The sequence below is a fragment of the Bombina bombina genome, chromosome 1 (assembly GCF_027579735.1).
Source record: "Bombina bombina isolate aBomBom1 chromosome 1, aBomBom1.pri, whole genome shotgun sequence".
Taxonomy (NCBI): domain Eukaryota; kingdom Metazoa; phylum Chordata; class Amphibia; order Anura; family Bombinatoridae; genus Bombina; species Bombina bombina.
The window spans coordinates 625,663,694-625,683,215 of NC_069499.1; the positions used below are offsets into that span (position 1 = coordinate 625,663,694).

At 40.4% G+C, this 19,522-nt stretch overlaps 1 protein-coding gene across 1 annotated transcript in view; it reads right to left on the reverse strand.

Annotated features, from left to right (window-relative positions):
- LOC128660144 (relaxin receptor 1-like) overlaps positions 1 to 19,522 on the reverse strand; it is a 291,316-nt gene that overhangs the window by 102,058 nt on the left and 169,736 nt on the right. Inside the window, exon 6 of the mRNA XM_053713798.1 lies at positions 18,763 to 18,834. Coding sequence (XP_053569773.1) covers positions 18,763 to 18,834 — 72 coding nt within the window. The remainder of the gene's footprint in view (positions 1 to 18,762; positions 18,835 to 19,522) is intronic.

Consider the following 19,522-nt stretch of genomic DNA (forward strand, 5'->3'; position numbering starts at 1 on the left):
CTTCTTGTGGAGGTCCCCAGACCCAGACAACATCTTTCTTCAACAAATCGGTAATAGGGTGTAATATTGTAGATAAATCTGGTAGGAACCTGCCCACATAATTCACATAATTCACAAGGCCCAATATTTGTCTCACCTCATGTACATCAGAAAGACTTTTCATCTGTTTAATAGCAAGGATTTTGTCGGGGTCTGGCTTGATACCATCTCCATTGATGATGTGCCCAAAATAACATAACTCAGATTTTCTAAAATGGCATTTTTCTTTATTCAATTTCAGCCCAGACTCTCTAATGGTCTGCAGCACATAGCTCAATCGATGATTGTGTTCTTCCAGTGTGGACCCATACACTAAAATGTCATCCATGATGACTGCCGTGCCCACGTGGTCCCTCAGGAGGGAACTCATCTCTCTTTGAAAGATTTCAGGGGCAGTGGATATCCTGAAGGGGAGTCTGCAGAAGCAAAAACGACCTACCGGTGTAATAAAGGTAGTCAGTTTGCGGCAATTTGGGTCTAGAGGTATCTGCCAGAAGCCACTGGAAGCATCCAGTGTGGAGAAGAACTTCGCCCCAGCCAGTTTCGGAGCTATATCTTCAAGCGTCAGCAGCACATATGCCGTTTCAAATCTACACAGATGCGTATCTTCCCGTTCTTCTTCGCAACGGGCACAATGGAGGCACACCAGTCAGTTGCTTCAACAACATCTTCAATAACTCCCATATTCATCATTCGCAGAAGTACCTTCTCCACTTGAGGAAAGAACGGGAATGGAATTCTATGAGGAGTAGTAATGCTGTATGGGACTGCATCAACTTTAGGTGCTATTCGGACTGGCTCGCAGTTTAGCAGGCCTGATTCACCAAACATGTCTTCACTAATCTCATTTACTCTGGCAACAAGGCCCAGACCACAGGCTGCTTTCCTGCTCAATAGATTGTTAACACACTGACTTCTTTTTTTTTTATATTTTATTTCTTTTATTGTTTTTCAAAACAAAACAAACAGAAAAATAGTAAATCAGATGTACAACATGTCAAGATTAGAAAGGTTGAAACAATTTTGCCTTTGGGTACAATCACAAAACAGGCCTAGGAGGTACATTTTCAGTTATATAGCCACATTTGTTACCATTATAAACCAATCCGGTGTACTCATATTATGACTCAAGCATTTGGCAAAAAAGAAGTAGGTTCTGAGAATTTATCTCTATCTCTAAGTCCAGCTATTACAAAAGTCCTTAATATTACTCTTAAGCTAGCATCAACCTTAGTGTGTCCATAATCTCAAAGAGAAACATGTAAGTACAATGGGCATTCGAATGCTTGAGTAAATCAAAATAACACATATCATATTAAACAACCTGCCATGAACATATTATAATATATTATATTTTTTATTATCAGATGTGTATCTATATTTCCCCTCTTTTTTATGAGCATTTATCTATCTGATGTGTTCTCACCATTTAAGAATTGTTCCCATAGAAATATCATATCATGGTAAGTGTCTAGACCACCTGTTCTAAGATAATATAACCTCTCCAAGACTAGGGTGTTCTTTACTAAGTCCAACCAGTTGGCAATCGTGGGAGGTTGGGCCCTCTTCCAGTGCTGTGGGATAAGCCTTTTTGCAGCATTTAATAAAATTTGATAGAGGTTCCTTCTAATTTTACAGGGAATAAGCGGCTTGGCATTAAACAAGACCCCCTCCTGTGAGAGGACCAATTCGACCCCAATAATTTTACAAATTAGTTTGTGAATATGTGTCCAATAAGTGTGTATCATGTCGCATTCCCACCATATGTGGTACATCGTTCCTTCCTGATCACACCCTCTCCAACACCTATTATTAGCATTTGGAAACATATGTTTTAATTTGCTGGGGGTCAGGTACCACCTAGAAAGAATCTTGATGTTTGTTTCAAGAGCTGTCGCTGAGTGTGCTGATTTAGCTGTCGCCTGGAACCATGTCACCCATTTTTTATGGGGTATTTCTATCCCCAATTCTTTTTCCCATCTATATGTGTAGTTTGGCTTAGTGTGGTAGTGTGATTTAAGAATATCTTTATACATTATGGAGATAACTTTTTTGATGGGCTGCTGTGATGTGCACAAACGTTCAAACGTGGAGCGTGTTCTAGACATATCCTGTTTAAATTTATGTATAGATAGATAGTGTCGAACCTGGTGGTACACAAACCAAGATTGGAATTGGTCAATGCCTTGTAGTAGCAATTCATCTCTGTGTTTTAGACGCCCTCTGTCCATCAACAGAAACACCGGCGTGTGGTCCAGTAGTTTTGTGGGCAGATTTGGATGTTGCTGTTTTCCCCAGGAGGCTAATTGAATTTCCCTATTTGGGTAAAGTGTTGTCAGAGGTGAGTAATTTGAAGTGACATGTTTATGTGAATTACGTATTTTTAACCACGTTGACCAGGTCTCTTTAATAATTGGGTATTTTCCTATTAATTCTAATGGAGGTTTATGAGGTGCCCAGCATATTTCGCCTATGCAGGAGGTGTTCAAAAGTTGGGACTCTAGATGAACACATCTCTTATTAGACCCATTTTCCTGTCTACACCATTCCACTACTTTATTTAAAGTAATCGCTAGTTTATAAAAGTGCAGGTTTGGGACCCCCAACCCGCCCTCTTCCCTAAGTCTATAAAGGGTATTTTTGGCTAATCTAGGTGGCTTTCTTTGCCATATGTAAGTGTCTATGATGTTTTGTAATTTACTGATGTCTGTTGAGACCCCCGGTATTGGTAATGCTTGCATGATATAAAGGGCTTTGGGCAACAGAGTCATTTTTGCGGCAGCAATTCTCCCTAACCAGGAAATATTCTGTTTTGGGAGCCAAGAAGATATCAAATATTGATATTCCTCCAGCAGAAGGCCATAGTTCAATTTTCGTAAAGTCTCAATATCTTTAGAGAGGAAAATCCCCAAATACTTCAATGCTCTGGTCTGAATTTTATATGGGAAGGTGTGATTGATCTCCTGTATCTCCTCCTCTGAGAGATTGATTGGGTACAGTTCTGATTTATTAGTATTTATCAAAAAGTTTGACACTGCACCGTAGGCCTGTAGTTCGTGTTGAACGTGTGGTAAGGAGTGTATTGGATCCGACAGGGTCATGAGTATGTCATCGGCGAACATTGCCAATTTATATTTTTCCCCTTGGATGTCAATGCCTTTTATGTTGGGGTGTTCACGTAATTTTATAGCTAGTGGCTCTAGGGACAAAATGAAGAGGATGGGCGAGAGCGGGCAGTCCTGCCTCGTGCCATTCCTAATTTCAAACTGGTCAGAGAGCACCCCATTAACCCTAACCTGGGCAGAGGGGTTGGAGTATAATGCAAGTATTTTTTGAATAAAAGTCTTGGGAAAGCCAAATTTCTGGAGTGTAGTTTGTAGAAAAGTCCAATCTAATCTATCAAACGCCTTTTCGGCATCAGTCGATAGATAGACCGAGGGGACGTTTGATTTTTTAAGGTATTCTAATAAGTTTAATACTTTACCTATATTATCCTTGGCTTCCCTCTGTGGGACGAACCCTACCTGATCATAGTGAATCAAAGTTGGTAATAATTTATTAATCCTATTTGCTAAAATTTTTGCGTATAACTTGAGATCTACGTTTAACAAAGAAATCGGCCTAAAATTTGCTGGGGTCTCTGGTTTTTTACCGGGCTTGGGGAGTACTGATATATGAGCCTGCAACATGGTCTCAGGGAATGTAGCGAATTCCGAAATCTGGTTAAATAAAGTATGCAGGTGGGGAACAAGTTGGGGACTAAAAACCTTATAGTACCTATTACTAAAGCCATCTGGGCCTGGGGCTTTCTCTGGTTTTAATTCTTTTATAGCTTCTGATATTTCCCTTTTGGAGATTGGGGCCTCTAGCAGAGCTGCCTCATCTTCTGTAAGCTTGGGGAGGGTCACGGTGTCTAAGTAAGACTCGCATTTCATCTGGTGGGATGTCAACTGTCTATTAGGGAACAAGTTGTAGAGTCTGTGATAGAAATCTTTAAATGATTTACCTATGGATCTCGTGTCTTCTATTGAAGTGTTGTGTGCAGTTTTGAGGGAATGTACGTATGAGCTGGCCTGCTGTTTTTTTAAGGTCCTTGCCAAAAGTTTCCCGGATTTATTTCCTTCCCCATAGTATTTTTGTTTTATGTACAATTGGTACCTCTGCGATTCAATTTGTAAATGTTTGTTTAGAACCTCCCTCTTTTCCCGCAAATTGTCAGCAAGGGCTTGATCTTCAGGATGGAGCTTCAGAGCCAAGTCAGCCTCCGAAACTTCCTGAGCTAGTGTGATATAATCATTAAGGGACTGTTTACGTTAATAGGCTTTGAGTTTGATAAACTCCCCCCTAATGTAGGCCTTATGAGCTTCCCATACCGTCGCAGGACCGACTTCTGTTGAGCTATTGAGGGTAAAATAAATATCTAAATATTCTGCAAATGACTCTCTCACTTTAGGATCTGAGAGAAGAACATTGTCCAGTCGCCACGTAAAAGGCTTGATAGGGGCCGAAGGCCAAGCTATCTTACACTCCACCATGGAATGATCGGACCATACCGTGTGTCTAATATTAGCGTTTTTTATTAAAGATAAAGCCATATGGTCCACTAAAATGTAGTCAAGCCTTGAGTGGCTTTTCTGTGGGTTAGAGAAAAAGGTATAGTCTCTAGTTTGTGGGTGTGTGTATCTCCAGGTATCATGGAGTGTCATCTTCTTAATATCCCTCCATATAGAGCTAAGCAGTTTCTGGTTATGGCGTGTGGCTGGGTTAGAGCTATCTAGATCTGGCACTAAAGGAGTATTTAAGTCACCTGCGACAATCAAGGGGCCCTTAACTAAATCTAATATTTTGTTAGTACAGCTAGAGAAAAAGCGGTCTTGTCCAGTATTGGGGCAATATAAATTGATAATGGTTACTGGCTTACCATATAACAGACCCATTATACCCAAATATCTACCCTCTTTATCCCTATCTAAAGACTGAAGTTTAAAAGGGATTGATCGATGAATTAATATACTAACCCCATTAATTTTCTTATGTGAGTTTGTACTGTGGAAATGTTGCGAGAATTGTGAGGACAAGAAGTTGGGTACCTTCCCTGTTTTAAAATGGGTTTCCTGTAGTAGGAGTATTTTCCCCCCTCTCCTATGAAGGTCCCGGAGAGCTAGGTTCCTTTTGTTAGGGCTGTTAAAGCCTCTCACATTTTGAGTGAGAATTTGTATGTGTTGAGTATCAGTACCTGATGACATAATTGCTAATTTCTGATTTTGGATTCTCACGTGTAAGTAGCATCAGCCAGCTAGTCAGAGGAAAATAACTATCATATGAAATCATTCGTGTAATGCGGAGTACCCAATGGCGGTGTTGTTGTAGGCAGGCAAAACATAATATAATCCAAGAACAAATTGCACAACTGGTGCAAACATAAAAAACAAAAATTAGTATTCTTTTAAAAGGGAGAACACAAACCCCTAGCGGGCAACAAATGTTAACTTTAGCTTTATATATGTGGCATAACTAGCAGTATGGGGCGTATGGTATCAAAGATTCTACTGCATAGACTAGATTTCGAACCCTGTTAAAGAACACAGTATAAACGTAGGAAGTAAAAGAACATATTATAACATACATCAGTTTGAGCATATGTATACATCAATCGACAAATTGAGAAAGACAGCATTGTTCAAACAGTTTATCTCATACCTGTCTTCACACGATTTTGCCAAGATCTCTAGTCAAGGGGTTCAACCGCCTCCGGAGCTACCAATTGGGTCCCATCCGCCGCGGCCCCCCCCCTTCTTAAAATTCCGGGAAGGGCCATGGCAGGTGAGGCCCGTGCAATAAGGACAGATCCCCGACAGGAACCCCTCGCCAAAAAAAAACTAAATGGTCATTAATAACTGATTCAAAAGGCTGGGAGTTCATTTTCCCATCCTGGGCAGACAGTCAGAGCTCTGGACTTCTGGAGTCACGGACTTTGTCGGAATCTTTTTCCACTCAGATCTCTGTGGTAGTGGCGGTGCAGGGTTACTTTTCCCTGCAATCTCTCTGATTCCTTCATCTTGTGGGGATGGTGGTGAGATATCCAGGTCTTTACAGACTCGCAGAATGTCTGCTGTGGAATCGCAGATTAATCTTTTGCCTTTCCAAGGTATTTGTAGGTTGAATGGGTGACCCCATCTGTAGGCAATATTGCGTTGTCTCAACTTGGCAGTGAAATATTTAAACTCCCTTCTTTTCTGCAATGTTCTAGGTGTCAAATCTTCATATAGTTGGATAGATTCAGCTCTGAATCTAAGTGGGTATTTCTGGCGTGCCTTTTTCATAATCTCCTCTTTGATCTGATAGCTTGTTACTTTAACAATAACATCCCTTGGAGGTTGATCTCCCAGTGGCTTTGCTCGTAAGGCTCTGTGGAATCTGCCTAAGGCTATCGTGGCTTCGGGTTCAACTCCTATGATATGTGTGAGGAGTTCTTGCAGATAATTCTCCAGTTCTGTCGGTGGGATAGACTCTGGTATTCCCCTAATCCTAATATTGCCGCGGCGACTTCGGTTTTCCAAGTCATCCAGCTTGTTCTCCATTTGTAGTATGGATTCATCTTGCGCCGCAACTTTAGATCTAAGGAAAGTGATATTTGAGCTGGCGAGGTCCGTGCTATCTTCCAGCTTCTCCACCCTAAGGCCCATGTCTGAAAGATCTTTTTTAATTTCGGAGATTTCCTCCCTTATGCACTGTTTGACCTGACAGATCAAGTTGGAGAAGTCTTTTTTAGAAGGTAGGGAGTCCAGAAGGGCCCTAGGGACAGAGATAGCAGAGTCTGGGCCTTCTCCCTCCGACTCAGACGAGGCAGAGGAGGCATCAGTTCTAATGTCCTGCTGGGTAGCGATCTTTTTAGCAGATGTGTCTAGATGCTTGAAAAAATTGTTAACAGACGGGGTTGCTACAGCTTGTTTTTTAGGCGGCTTTTCTGGTTTATTGCCTTTTTTGGGAGACATATTTAGCAGGGTATGACAGTAAATTAGGGCACTCTAAAATATATGTATTATACCTCACAGCCCGTTAATGCAGAAAATAAGGTGCAGCTGATGACCAGGATTCATAAGTGGCCCATTGTAGTGTGGTATATATCTTAGATAAGCAAGACTTTCTCAGCCTCTATATTGAGCAGCTGGTGCATTAAAATATATGTCCCTTGTGATTATGTCTTTACAGACGGCATTTACAGAAGTTTCTATTTTCCGCTGGCCCTAGGCGCCAAGCAACGCTTCTCACTGTACCAAGATGAGCGTCCGGTCTGATCCCCATGCAGGCCCAGAGTCCTGCATACAGTTGCTAGTTTCTTATTGTAACCCACATGTGGTAGAGCAGGGTAGGGTATAAAAGTATTTGACAACCGGAGTTCTCTATATGTGTATACTGAAGCGTAATGTCACTTTAAAAGGTTGCTGGGGCAGTAAAGGGTGTATGTCTCCTGAGGCCGTGCTATTGCTATCAGCATTTGTACTCACAGTTGCTCTGCGTCTTCCCGGCCCCAGATGCTGTGTGCTGTGACTCTAGAATCCAAGATGGCGAACGGGAGTGTTCACTCATCAGGCCCCGTGGTCAGTATGAAATCTTTAGCTCCCAGTATCATCCCAAGTAAGTGTAGGCTCAAGATCTCACCTTAATATCTCTCACATATGGCCTCAGCATAGCCAAAGTCGCTCCCCACATATCTGACATGCAACTGCGGGTCCTGGGTTTTTCCTGCCCATGTGCCATCAGGTCAGCGGAAAGAGGCCAGTCCGTTGTTGCGGGTCCCCCATCTGATGTGTCCGCAGTTTGATGCTCTGGACTCGGGTGTGATCGGGGATATTTATAGGTGCTTTGATGCCAGTTAAACACACATTTAGCGCTACTTTGCCCTGTATGGAGACCGGAGCTCACAGAAGTGCAGCCGTCTCCATTGAGCGCTGGCTCCGCCTCAACACATTGACTTCTAATCACATCTACCCACATTGTGAATTTCTTCTGTTTGTACTCGCAGCTAGCAAGAAATTTCCCTGCACGATCAATGCGGCCTCCAGGACTGTGAACTTTCATTGTAACTTTTGCCATCCGAGGCTGTCGAGGCAGTTTTTTGAATGCTGCAAGGCACATAACGGTAATGTCTGCTCCTGTGCTAATCTTGAAGGCAACCTTGGTTCTCATTACTGTAAGGGTAACCTGCCAATCTTCGTCTGAACCAGACCATTCAACAACAGACCCTACAAAGGACACTTCTTGAGCTTCCTGATCAGTGCCCACCTGCATCTATTTAATGGACTCAGTTTTACACACCACTTCAAAATGGCCCTTTCGGTTGGACTTTCTAAATCTTTTATCTTTAGCGGGGCATATGGCATTCTGATCATGGGTACAGTTACATCGTGTGCAACAAGCCTGCTGCACCCATCCGCTACTGGGCTTATCTGCTGCCCTTGGTCTACCGCTCACACTCTGCCTTTCACCTGCAGCTCTCCTGAACTGCTGCACTTCATCCACAATACTCTCAGACCTCATGTCAGCACTTTGCATTTTCCCCAGTTCACTTTGGCAGGCCATCCTAATAGCCCCATCTAACGTCAATTCAGCCTCCAACTGTAGCTTCAGTGAGACCTCAGCATCTGTCTCTGATTTGCTCTTCTTAAGCAACACCAAACTCATAGAATTCAGCTAGTTCATACAGACTGCATACAAATGAAACCACAGATTCTCCCACACACTTGGCGCGTTTGTGGAAACAGGCCCTCTCATGAATCACATTACATTTGGGCACAAAGTGAGCACTGAGTTTGTTCATGACTATTTCAAAGTCAAACTCTTCCCCTTCTTGGAATGTAAAGGCATTAAACACTGGCTCCACATCCTTCCCCATAGAGCTGTTTTTAGGGGCGGGCAAGCAGGGCAGCTGCCCGGGGCGCCAGAGCTCACTGTTTCTTCAGAGCACACAAGCTTATTTGCCACTTAGTCATTTTAATATGTGTTATTTTGCTACAGGCAGAGCTGATGTTCATTTTGAGGAAAGTGCTGAATTTTCCCTTCAAGGCTGTGTGATTTATGTCAGCAGTCCAGCCTTCACAAACGTTTATTGTGTTTACCGGGCTCCCTCCCATCCCTTTGCTGCTATTGACCCCAGTGTGGTCAATACATGATTGATAGTACGCTGAGGATGGTAAAGCAGGCTAGATAGCAGAGACTGAGCTGCTCGATATCAGAGGAGGAGGGGGAGTTATTTAGGTATGTAAAAAGTAAGGGCATGCTCTGTGCATCAAGCTACATGTTATTACTAGTACCATACCTCCCAACATTTCAAAATTAAAAAGAGGGACACCCCCCCTGCAAAAAAATTGAAATGTGGTGGGCGGGGCTTAAAAAATCATAAGACCAAAGTAATAAAAATAAAATTCTAAATAAAGTCATATATTTTAATACACTTAGGCAGCAAATCAAACACAAGCTCAAACCACTGGTATGGCTATGTGAGCGCTGTATTTAATTAGCCTTTGCAAAGATATTGCTAAATATTTTTATCTTAATTGCACATTTATTAATAAATTCTTTAAAACTACTCTCTGCATTCCCCATTAATATTCTAGATTCTGGCCTTTAAAGTCAGCAAAAATGCACAGTAGCACGCTACATAGCATACACTTACACATGCAGATACACACACACTACATAGCATACACTTATACATGCACATACACACACACTACATAGCATACACTTATACATGCACATACACACACACTACATAGCATACACTTATACATGCAGATACACACACACTACATAGCATACACTTATACATGCAGATACATACACACTACATAGCATACACTTATACATGCAGATACACACACACTACATAGCATACACTTATACATGCAGATACACACACACTACATAGCATACACTTATACATACAGATACACACACACTACATAGCATACACTTATACATGCAGCATACACTTATACATGCAGATACACAGACACTACATAGTATACACTTATACATGCAGACACACACACACTACATAGCATACACTTATACATGCAGCATACACTTATACATGCAGACACACACACACTACATAGCATACACTTATACATGCAGATACACACTTATACATGCAGATACACATACACACACTACATAGCTTACATTTATACATGCAGACACACACTGTATGTATAAACTTATACATACAGATACACACACACACACAGTTATGGATACAGATAGACACACACACTACATCATATATGGGTATCTGTAATTCATTGTATGGGGTCCTGGGGTTGGCAGGCACATTAGCTGGCAGTCTGCGGCTGCCACTGCTCATTGTATAAAACTGAAGGCATGCTAGTATTATCACCAGGGGTTAGATATCATCATTACCAGAGGTAGGTTAGAGGCCACCATTACCCGTGGTCAGAGTGTATACAGCCTTCTTACTCCTGCTTAACCCACACACCATTCCTTTTCCACAGGATATAACAGGTATCTAACCCTGTGAGAGCACAGCCAGCTGCTTTTGAGTATGGGCCCAATAGAATTTTAAAAAAAAAACAACAAAAATTTTTTTTTTTTTTTTTTTTTTTTTAAATGCCTGGGGCAAATCGGGACAGATGGCTAGCAACTCGGGACAGAGGGACAGACCCCTAAAATCGGGACTGTCCCACGAAAATCGGGACAGTTGGGGGGTATGTAGTACTACATATAAAGTAGATGGGGAGTACCCTGTTCCATGTGCCTCAGATTTAGTCACATGTTTACCTCATGGGAGTAAAGCCTCCTGTAGCTGGATGGTACTTTGTGCTGGGAGCAGGTAGGAGAAAGACCTGACATATCGCTGTTTATGAGGGGATTATTTCAATGACAACACACAGAATGATGGCAAATATGGGTCACTGATGAGGTCTGCAAGTCTAGTTGCACATCTGCAAAGCAAAGTCTCTACCAAGCATAGCTTACATGTTTTATGTGTATATCTAATGTCATACTTAATGCTTTTTTATATAGACAGCTTTCATATATAGACGTGCAGGGATAGACCAGGGAGCTGATTAAAGTATTACTAACTACCTGAACCAATTTTAGCATTTGTTAAAACTTTACTGTTTGCGCTTATTTTTTTCTATCATGCATTCCTTTAAGAAATGGGTGAATAAAAAGATACTTTATCATAAAATATGTATACATTGGACTAATAAGCATTTGAAGAATATATATATATATATATATATATATATGAATGAAGGAAGGCACTCACTGGTCTTTTAAGTAAATATTTTAATAAATCAAGTGTGACGTTTCAGGGACACACTCCCCTTCCACAGACCTGAGGAAGTCTGAGGACTTCCCACCCCCTGAATAAAAAAAAACACCAAGTGGTTGTCATGGAAACCACAATAAACAGCCTAATGCACACCCTCAAAGCTCACCCAATAGGAAAGCATGGAAACATAGTGACAACTGACCAAAGAAATAAAAAGAGGTTAAAAACTTAGAAGCTTAATGTGGACAACAAAAATATGTACAATCATATATAGATTAACTAAGGCATATATAAATATATACACATATTGCAATAGTTTAGAGGCTGGTGCATCCGCACCAAAATCTCACCTCTGGAGACGGAAACTTTAGCTGTAATCCTCACACTAATACATAGAGGCAGAGGGACTGTTTAACAGTGTACATTATACTAGTGTATGATAGGAGAGCAGAGAGCAGGATGCCTCATCATACATTCCCAAATGCAGATCCAGACTTGCATCCCTACTCGAGCCACACAGCTCAACTGCTCAACAGTAATATCGAACGGCAGGGAGGTGCTGAGCAAACTACACAGTGGCAGCGTACAACCAGAGGAGGAAGCGCAGGATGCGTCATCACGTATTACCAGCTGAGTAAACAAACAGACAGCTGATTCAGCCGCTCACACACTGTCACTGTGGAAAACAAAGGGGAATTCTGATGGAGCATACACTAAACGGGCAGACAAAGTGAAAACCCAACAAATATATAAAAAAAGAAATAAACACACAAAGAGTTAAATACTTGAGTCAGTGACCAATTAGATAAACAGTCAGGCTGCAGAGATGTACACGCAAATATAAAATAGAGCAAGATGCCACATATACTCAAACATGGTAACATATAGACGGTAACATCATAGAGTCTGAATAAGCCATCCCACACAAGGGACTAAACGAATATAAGTCAGTACTGGAAAAACCAATAGAAGAATACTACAAAAAATAGATGAAGATACATAAATAAATAAATGAAAAATGGGCTCAGTTAAAAGAAGATGCACAAAGCAGTACATCATGGCTAGGGTATAGAATTACATAGACGTTATATTGATGGACAAATGGTTTCATCAGGCATCATCAGGCATCAACGGTCTGGAATAGACTGAGAAACGTGTTGCAAAATAAATACTGTTTGTTTTATACCACGACCCGGTATTTTTGCTTCTTTCCACGATCCACTTGTTTTTGAAACAGGACTTTTACCACGGAACCTTTCATACACTGACACTGTCAGTTTTGGAGAAAAGTCTCGGTGGCGTGAGTGCAGCAGGAGAACACCTATCAGCTTGCAGCTCACCTGGTCCGGCCATTGGCCCTAAAAAACGTGGGTGCTACTTTCTAGACGCCTATCTGGATTCCACAGGTCCTCTGGGTGAGACCTCCAGCGTACTGACTGCTGGAATTTGAATGTCAGCCTGCTTTATCGCACCTTATTCATTTAAGGTGCCACTTTCCTTGTGAGTAGGTTTTTGCACATCACTTTTATATTTGTTGTTTGAACGATTCACACTATGTTGGCGCCCCTTGTTTATCTTCCATTCTAGACACCCTGATCCATCGCACCGCGGGACACAAGAGGAGCACGCCAAACACCTGAACACATCACCGTTCACATATTAGGATTGGACACTTATTTTTTACATCACAGCAATTTTTGGGACATTGATAAGTACTTTTTTTATATATTTTACTCATCGCCACAAATATCATTGTTTATCTGTGATATCTGATTATTTCAATGTATCACTAATATTATACACAAATTGTCCTGAGCACTTGTTTTACACACAAATTATTTTCGTCATTATTATTAATTTTTCACACATACCAAACACTGTGCTGTTTATAACAATAATTTTTTTATTTATGCATACGGGTACAAACCCAATCATAAAGTGTTAGGTCCTACTTTGATAACCTGTGTTCCAAGCGCATCCTCTAAAGTTTTTTCCTCCTCAGGAATTTCTTTTTATATTACCCTTAACTACTTTCGCTTTGAAAAATCTTTCTATCAACAAATTATGGGTACGGCCATGGGCTCTAATGTGGCCCCATCCCTGGCCAACCTATACATGGAACAGTATGAACATACAACTATGATGGTATACCAGAAGACAGAGGTAGCATTTTACAAAAGATATATTGACGACCTGTTCATAATATAGACAGGGTCCGAACAAGATCATACTGCATGGTTCATGTCTTTGAACCAATTGGATAGCCCTGTGAGGTTTAAAATTACATATCATCATGAATCCGAAGATTTTCTAGACTTACAAATTTATAAAGTTGACAACAAACTAGGTACCACTCTCTATCACAAACCTACCGATAGAAATTCACTTCTCCCCGCCACTAGCTGCCATCCTGGAGCATTATTACAGGCCATACCAAAAGCCCAACTGACAAGAGTCATTAGGAACAACAGTGACAGTCACAACCAATCACTACAACATGAAGCCATGAGTAAAACGTTCCTGGACAGAGGTTACCATCCAAGAACTATCAGACAGGCAAGAGAAAAAAGCACGGAGTCTAGTTTGACACATCTGAAGAAGGATGAGCCTATCATTCCACGTATGACCTTCGTCACTAAATATTCCCCTGACTTAAGACTTACTGGGAGGAGTCTTCGTCAACATTGGCATATCTTGCAAGGCGACCCCAATTTGCCACTATCTAATTGGGCACCACCAAGGGTTGGCTACAAAAGGAATACCAGCTTGAGGGATCTCATCATGAAGACAGATCCCATTCATTGCTATCAGGAGACTACCTGGCTACAACCAAAAAAGTTGGGATGTTACCGGTGCACAGGATGCACTACCTGCAACTCTATGCTTCCAGGGGCTACATTTGGTCACCCGCATAAGAAGAAAAAATTTACCATCAGTCATCAGTTGACTTGTACAATGAAATATGTTGTATATCTGTTGAGTTGCAGCTGTGCCAAATTTTATGTGGGAAAAACGTCTGACGATGCCCGCACAAGGATGGCAAACCATCAATCAGCCATCAGAGCTGCAATCAAGAATCACAAAAGTGAACAACCCGTTGCAAGACATTTTTTGGAGGCTGGTCATAATCCAACGGACCTTCGTTTTGTCCTTATTGACCATGTCCCACCTCTGAGAAGGGGTGGAGATAGGAACAAGATCCTCCTTCAGATTGAAGCAAAATGGACATACCGATTGAACACTATACAGCCACATGGATTAAATTCCCTGCTTGATTGGCATTGTTTTCTTTAATGAGCTTGTCCATTAGATTCATTTTTTGGGAGTCCACGAGCCATTTGTCCATCAATATAACCTCTATGTAATTCTATACCCTAGCCATGATGTACTGCTTTGTGCATCTTCTTTTCAGTGAGCCCATTTTTCATTTATTTATTTATGTATCTTCATCTATTTTTTGTAGTATTCCTCTATTGGTATTTCCAGTAGTGGCTTATATTCGTTTAGTCCCTTGTGTGGGATGGCTTATTCAGACTCTATGATGTTACTGCCTATATGTTACCATGTTTGAGTATATGTGGCATCTTGCTCTATTTTATATTTGCGTGTACATCTCTGCAGCCTGACTGTTTATCTAATTGGTCAGTGACTTGAGTGTTTAACTCTTTGTGTGTTTATTTCTTTTTTTATATATTTGTTGGGTTTTCACTTTGTCTGCCCGTTTAGTGTATGCTCCATCAGAATTCCCCTTTGTTCTCCACAGTGACAGCATGTGAGCGGCTGAATCAGCTGTCTGTTTGTTTACTCAACTGGTAAAACGTGATGACTCTTCCTGCGCTTCCTCCTCTGGTTGTACACTGCCACTGTGTAGTTTTCTCAGCGCCTCCCTGCCGTTCCGTATTACTATGGGGCTTTCAGTGTTAGCAGTTGAGCTGTGTGGCTCGAATAGGGATGCAAGTCTGGATTTGCAGTTGGGAATGTATGATGAGGCATCCTGCTCTCTGCTCTCCTATCATACGCTAGTATAATGTACACTGTTAAACAGTCCCTCTGCCTCTATGTATTAGTGTGAGGATTACAGCTAAAGTTTCCGTTGCCAGAGGTGAGATTTTGGTCTGGATGCACCAGCCTCTAAACTATTGCAATATGTGTATATATTTATATATGCCTTAGTTAAGCTGTATATGATTGTACATATTTTTGTTGTCAACATTAAGCTTCTAAGTTTTTAACCTCTTTTTATTTCTTTGGTCAGTTGTCACTATGTGTCCATGCTTTCCTATTGGGTGAGCTTTGAGGGTGTGCATTAGGCTGTTTATTGTGGTTTCCATGACAACCACTTGGTTCTATAAATGTATTTCACTGTGTTTCTGAGGAAGGGGATACGGTCCCCGAAATGTCACAAATAAAGGCACGTATTTCAAAAGTCCAGTGAGTGCAAGCCATTTGTTCATTTCTATTCATGTTTTTGCATGCACCCTGGCAAGCTGACCTAGTTATGCAAGTGCTTTCCAGTTGCTTATTTATATATATATACTGTATATATATATATATATATATATATATATATATATATATATATATATATATATATATACAATATATATTCTAGAAAAGCACTCACAGAATTTAGAAGAAAGGTATTAAAGTCACCAAAACAAAGTTTTAAACACTTTTTTGTCCTAAATCCTTTGAGTGCTTTGTGTTAACTATATATGTGTGTGATATTATGCAATTATGCAAATATACTTTAACCAAATACCAACCAATCTGCTAAAATAAATCAGATAGTGTCAGGATGACATACATGCAGGGATAGTGGATTTATCTTTTATTGCCTGTTTATATCTATCTATCTATCTATATACTGTATATATAATCACTTTAAAAAAAATTATTGTGAACAATAATAGAAAGGAACTATTTTTTTTTTTTTTTTTGTGATAGAATTGTCTGAAACTAAAATGATGTACCTGAGCTACCAATTCCCAAAGTCTTTAGGTGAAGTTGTAAGGCTCCTACAGAGTTAAAGTGACTATGCTGTGTATTACTTGTCTCCAGAGAGTTAAAGGGGCATGAAACCCAATTCCCCCCCCCCCCATGATTTAGAAAGAACATGCAATTTTAAACAACTTTCTAATTGACTTCTATTATCTAATTTGCTTCATTCTCTTTATATCCTTTGCTGAAAAGCATATCTAGAAAGGCTCAGTAGCTGCTGATTGGTGGCTGCACATAAATGCCTTGTGTGATTGGCTCACCCATGTGCATCACTATTTCTTCAACAAATTATATCTAAAGAATGAATCAAATTAGATAATAGAAGTAAATTGGAATGTTATTTAAAATTGTATTCTCTACCTGAATCATTAAAGATTTTTTTTTGGTTTAGTGTCCCTTTAAGGTTATGTTTGTGTGTATTGTGTGTTTACATGTGGCCTATTAGTATCTGTATATGTTTGTGCATGTAGAAGTCTATTGGTGCCTGTGTGTGTTTGTGAATTTGAATGTCTGTATATGTTTGTGCATGTGGCTGTGTAAGGGTGCCCATTTGTGTACGCAGGTCTTTCGTCTGTAGGTGCCTCTATGGGTGCTTCATTTAAAATACATGATAGAGAGAAATGGAAGGTTGCACTATATAATGGGGGGGGGGGGGGCACATTTTGGATTTTCGCCTGATTATCTAGAAACAGCCCTGTCTGAGTGAAATCAAAAGGCTCAGGTGGAGTAAGTTTCAACATTGTCATTAATCAGGAAACAGAAGCGCAGAAAAAGTACTTCTGACACCATGTCATGAGATTCAGGACACAGCATAAAAGGTACTACTCAGTTTTATTGTAGAACATAGAAGTTTACAGACAGAAGTTTACAGACTTTACAGACACACGGTAAAGAAACACTGAAAAAGACAGCTAAAGTGATGGTTAATGAAATTCAAACATAATGGGCTTGATTTACCAAAGGTCCAGTGGACATGATTCGCTACCGCTTGTGCAATGCCACCCCCAGTCGCTGGCTGAAAATCACCTGCGCGCAGGGGCTGTCAATCATCCCAATCAGATTGGATTGGGATAATTTCACTATGCCATGTTTAAAGTAATGGAGAGCTTAAGTAGCAGCAGTCTTAAGATGACTGCTACTTAACTGCTCGCTGCGGGCAATCACCAGATTGGATCAGGATAATTTCACTCCCTCTTATTTTAGGTGGCAGAGAGGTTAAGCAGCAGCAGTTTTAAGACCGCTGCTGGCTTACCTGAAACACTGGGGCCCCGAAGCTGCTTTCACTGCTTGATGAATGAGACCCAATGGCCTCTATTTATCAAGGTCTGGCGGACCTGATCCGACAGTGCGGATCAGGTCCGCCAGACTGTGCTGAATACGGAGAGCAATATGCTCTCCGTATTCAGCATTGCACCAGCAGCTCACAAGAGCTGCTGGTGCAACGCCGCCCCCTGCTGACTCGCGGCCAATGGGCCGCCAGCAGGGAGCTGTCAATCAACCCGATCATACTCGATCGGGTTGAATTGCGGCGATGTCTGTCCGCCTGCTCAGAGCAGGCGGACAGGTTATGGAGCATAACTGGTGTTTCTGGCGAGCCTGCAGGCTCGCCAGAAACACAGGACATCAAGCTCCGTTCGGAGCTTGATAGATAGGTCCCATGGTCTCATGAGAGTCTATGAATCTAGGTAACTGAGTCTGTATCTTGTATGGGTGGATTTATACACATAATAAAAATAATAATAACTTTATAGGGCAGAATATCCAGAAATGCCTATTAAATATATAAAAGAAGAAATAGATTAACAACTAATTAAAGATCCAATTTTAACTTCCAGTGCTAAATACCTGTGCTTTACTCTTTCATTGACAAAGTCTGTGTTTATTTTTCTTGGTAGAGCAATACTAACAATAACACTAAATGTGAAATCCAGATTGTCAGAATTATAAACAGCAGAAGATAACAAGTTATTACAATTATATGGAACCTAAAACTGGAGAATTACATTTATTTTTTCCCACTCATACAATATATTTAAATAAAACTTTAGATGTCAGTATGCAAAAATCAGACCTGCAGAACAACATACTGTAATAAAAGGGCATACGATTTTGATGACAATCTCTGAACTCATAAGTATCCCAGAAGTTCTCATAAATAAATTACATGGATGAAAAAGAGTAAATTACAATTAAGAACGGCTTCTTGTCTCACATGATATTAAATAATTAATTAAATCAATTAAATATAGAATCTTCCGATGAATACAATTGCACGCCACAGTGATAGGAGTTTTCCCCATCTCCTTGTTTTCAAAGTAATCTGTTTTATACTTTGTGACTCTTATGTATACAGATTTAACTTGTGTGTTATAGAAGCTTAATACAAGTGGAAGTCAATTAGAGGTTTTCTTACTCACAGCTTCTTCAGTTTAAAAAGCCCTGAGAAAGCAAGATGTTGTATGGAACGGAGCTTGTTGTTTTGTAGCAGCCTGAAAATAATTGAGAAAGAAAAAGAAAATTATATTATGGAGACTATTTGTCTAGGAGGCAATTTAAAGGGACAGTCTACACCAGAATTTTTATCGTTTAAAAATATAGATAATCCCTTTATTACCCATTACCTTTATTTCAGTTCTTTTGACAGACTTACAGTTTAGCCAATCAGTGTCTGCTCCCAGATAACTTCACGTGCACGAGCACAGTATTATCTATATGAAACACATGAACTAACACCCTCTAGTGGTGAAAAACTGTTAAAATGCATTCTGAAAAGAGGTGGCCTTCAAGATCTAAGAAATTAACATATGAACCTCCTAGGTTTAGCTTTCAACTAAGAATGCCAAGAGAACAAAGCAAAATTGGTGATAAAAGTAAATTGGAAAATTGTTTAAAATTTCATGCTCTATCTGAATCATGAAAGTTTATTTTGGCCTAGACTGTCTATCCCTGTTAAAAGGGATAGAAAAGTCAAAATTAAACTTGCAAGAATCAGAGCATGTCATTTTAAGACACTTTAAAATGACTTCTATTTTCAAATGTGCTTTGTTCTCTTGGTATCCATTGTTGAAAAAGAGTACGCACATATCCTACATTAGTGGGAGCTAGCTGGTGATTGGTACCTGCACACATGTGTCTCTTGTGATTGGCTAACTAGATGTGTTCAGCTAGCTGCCAGTA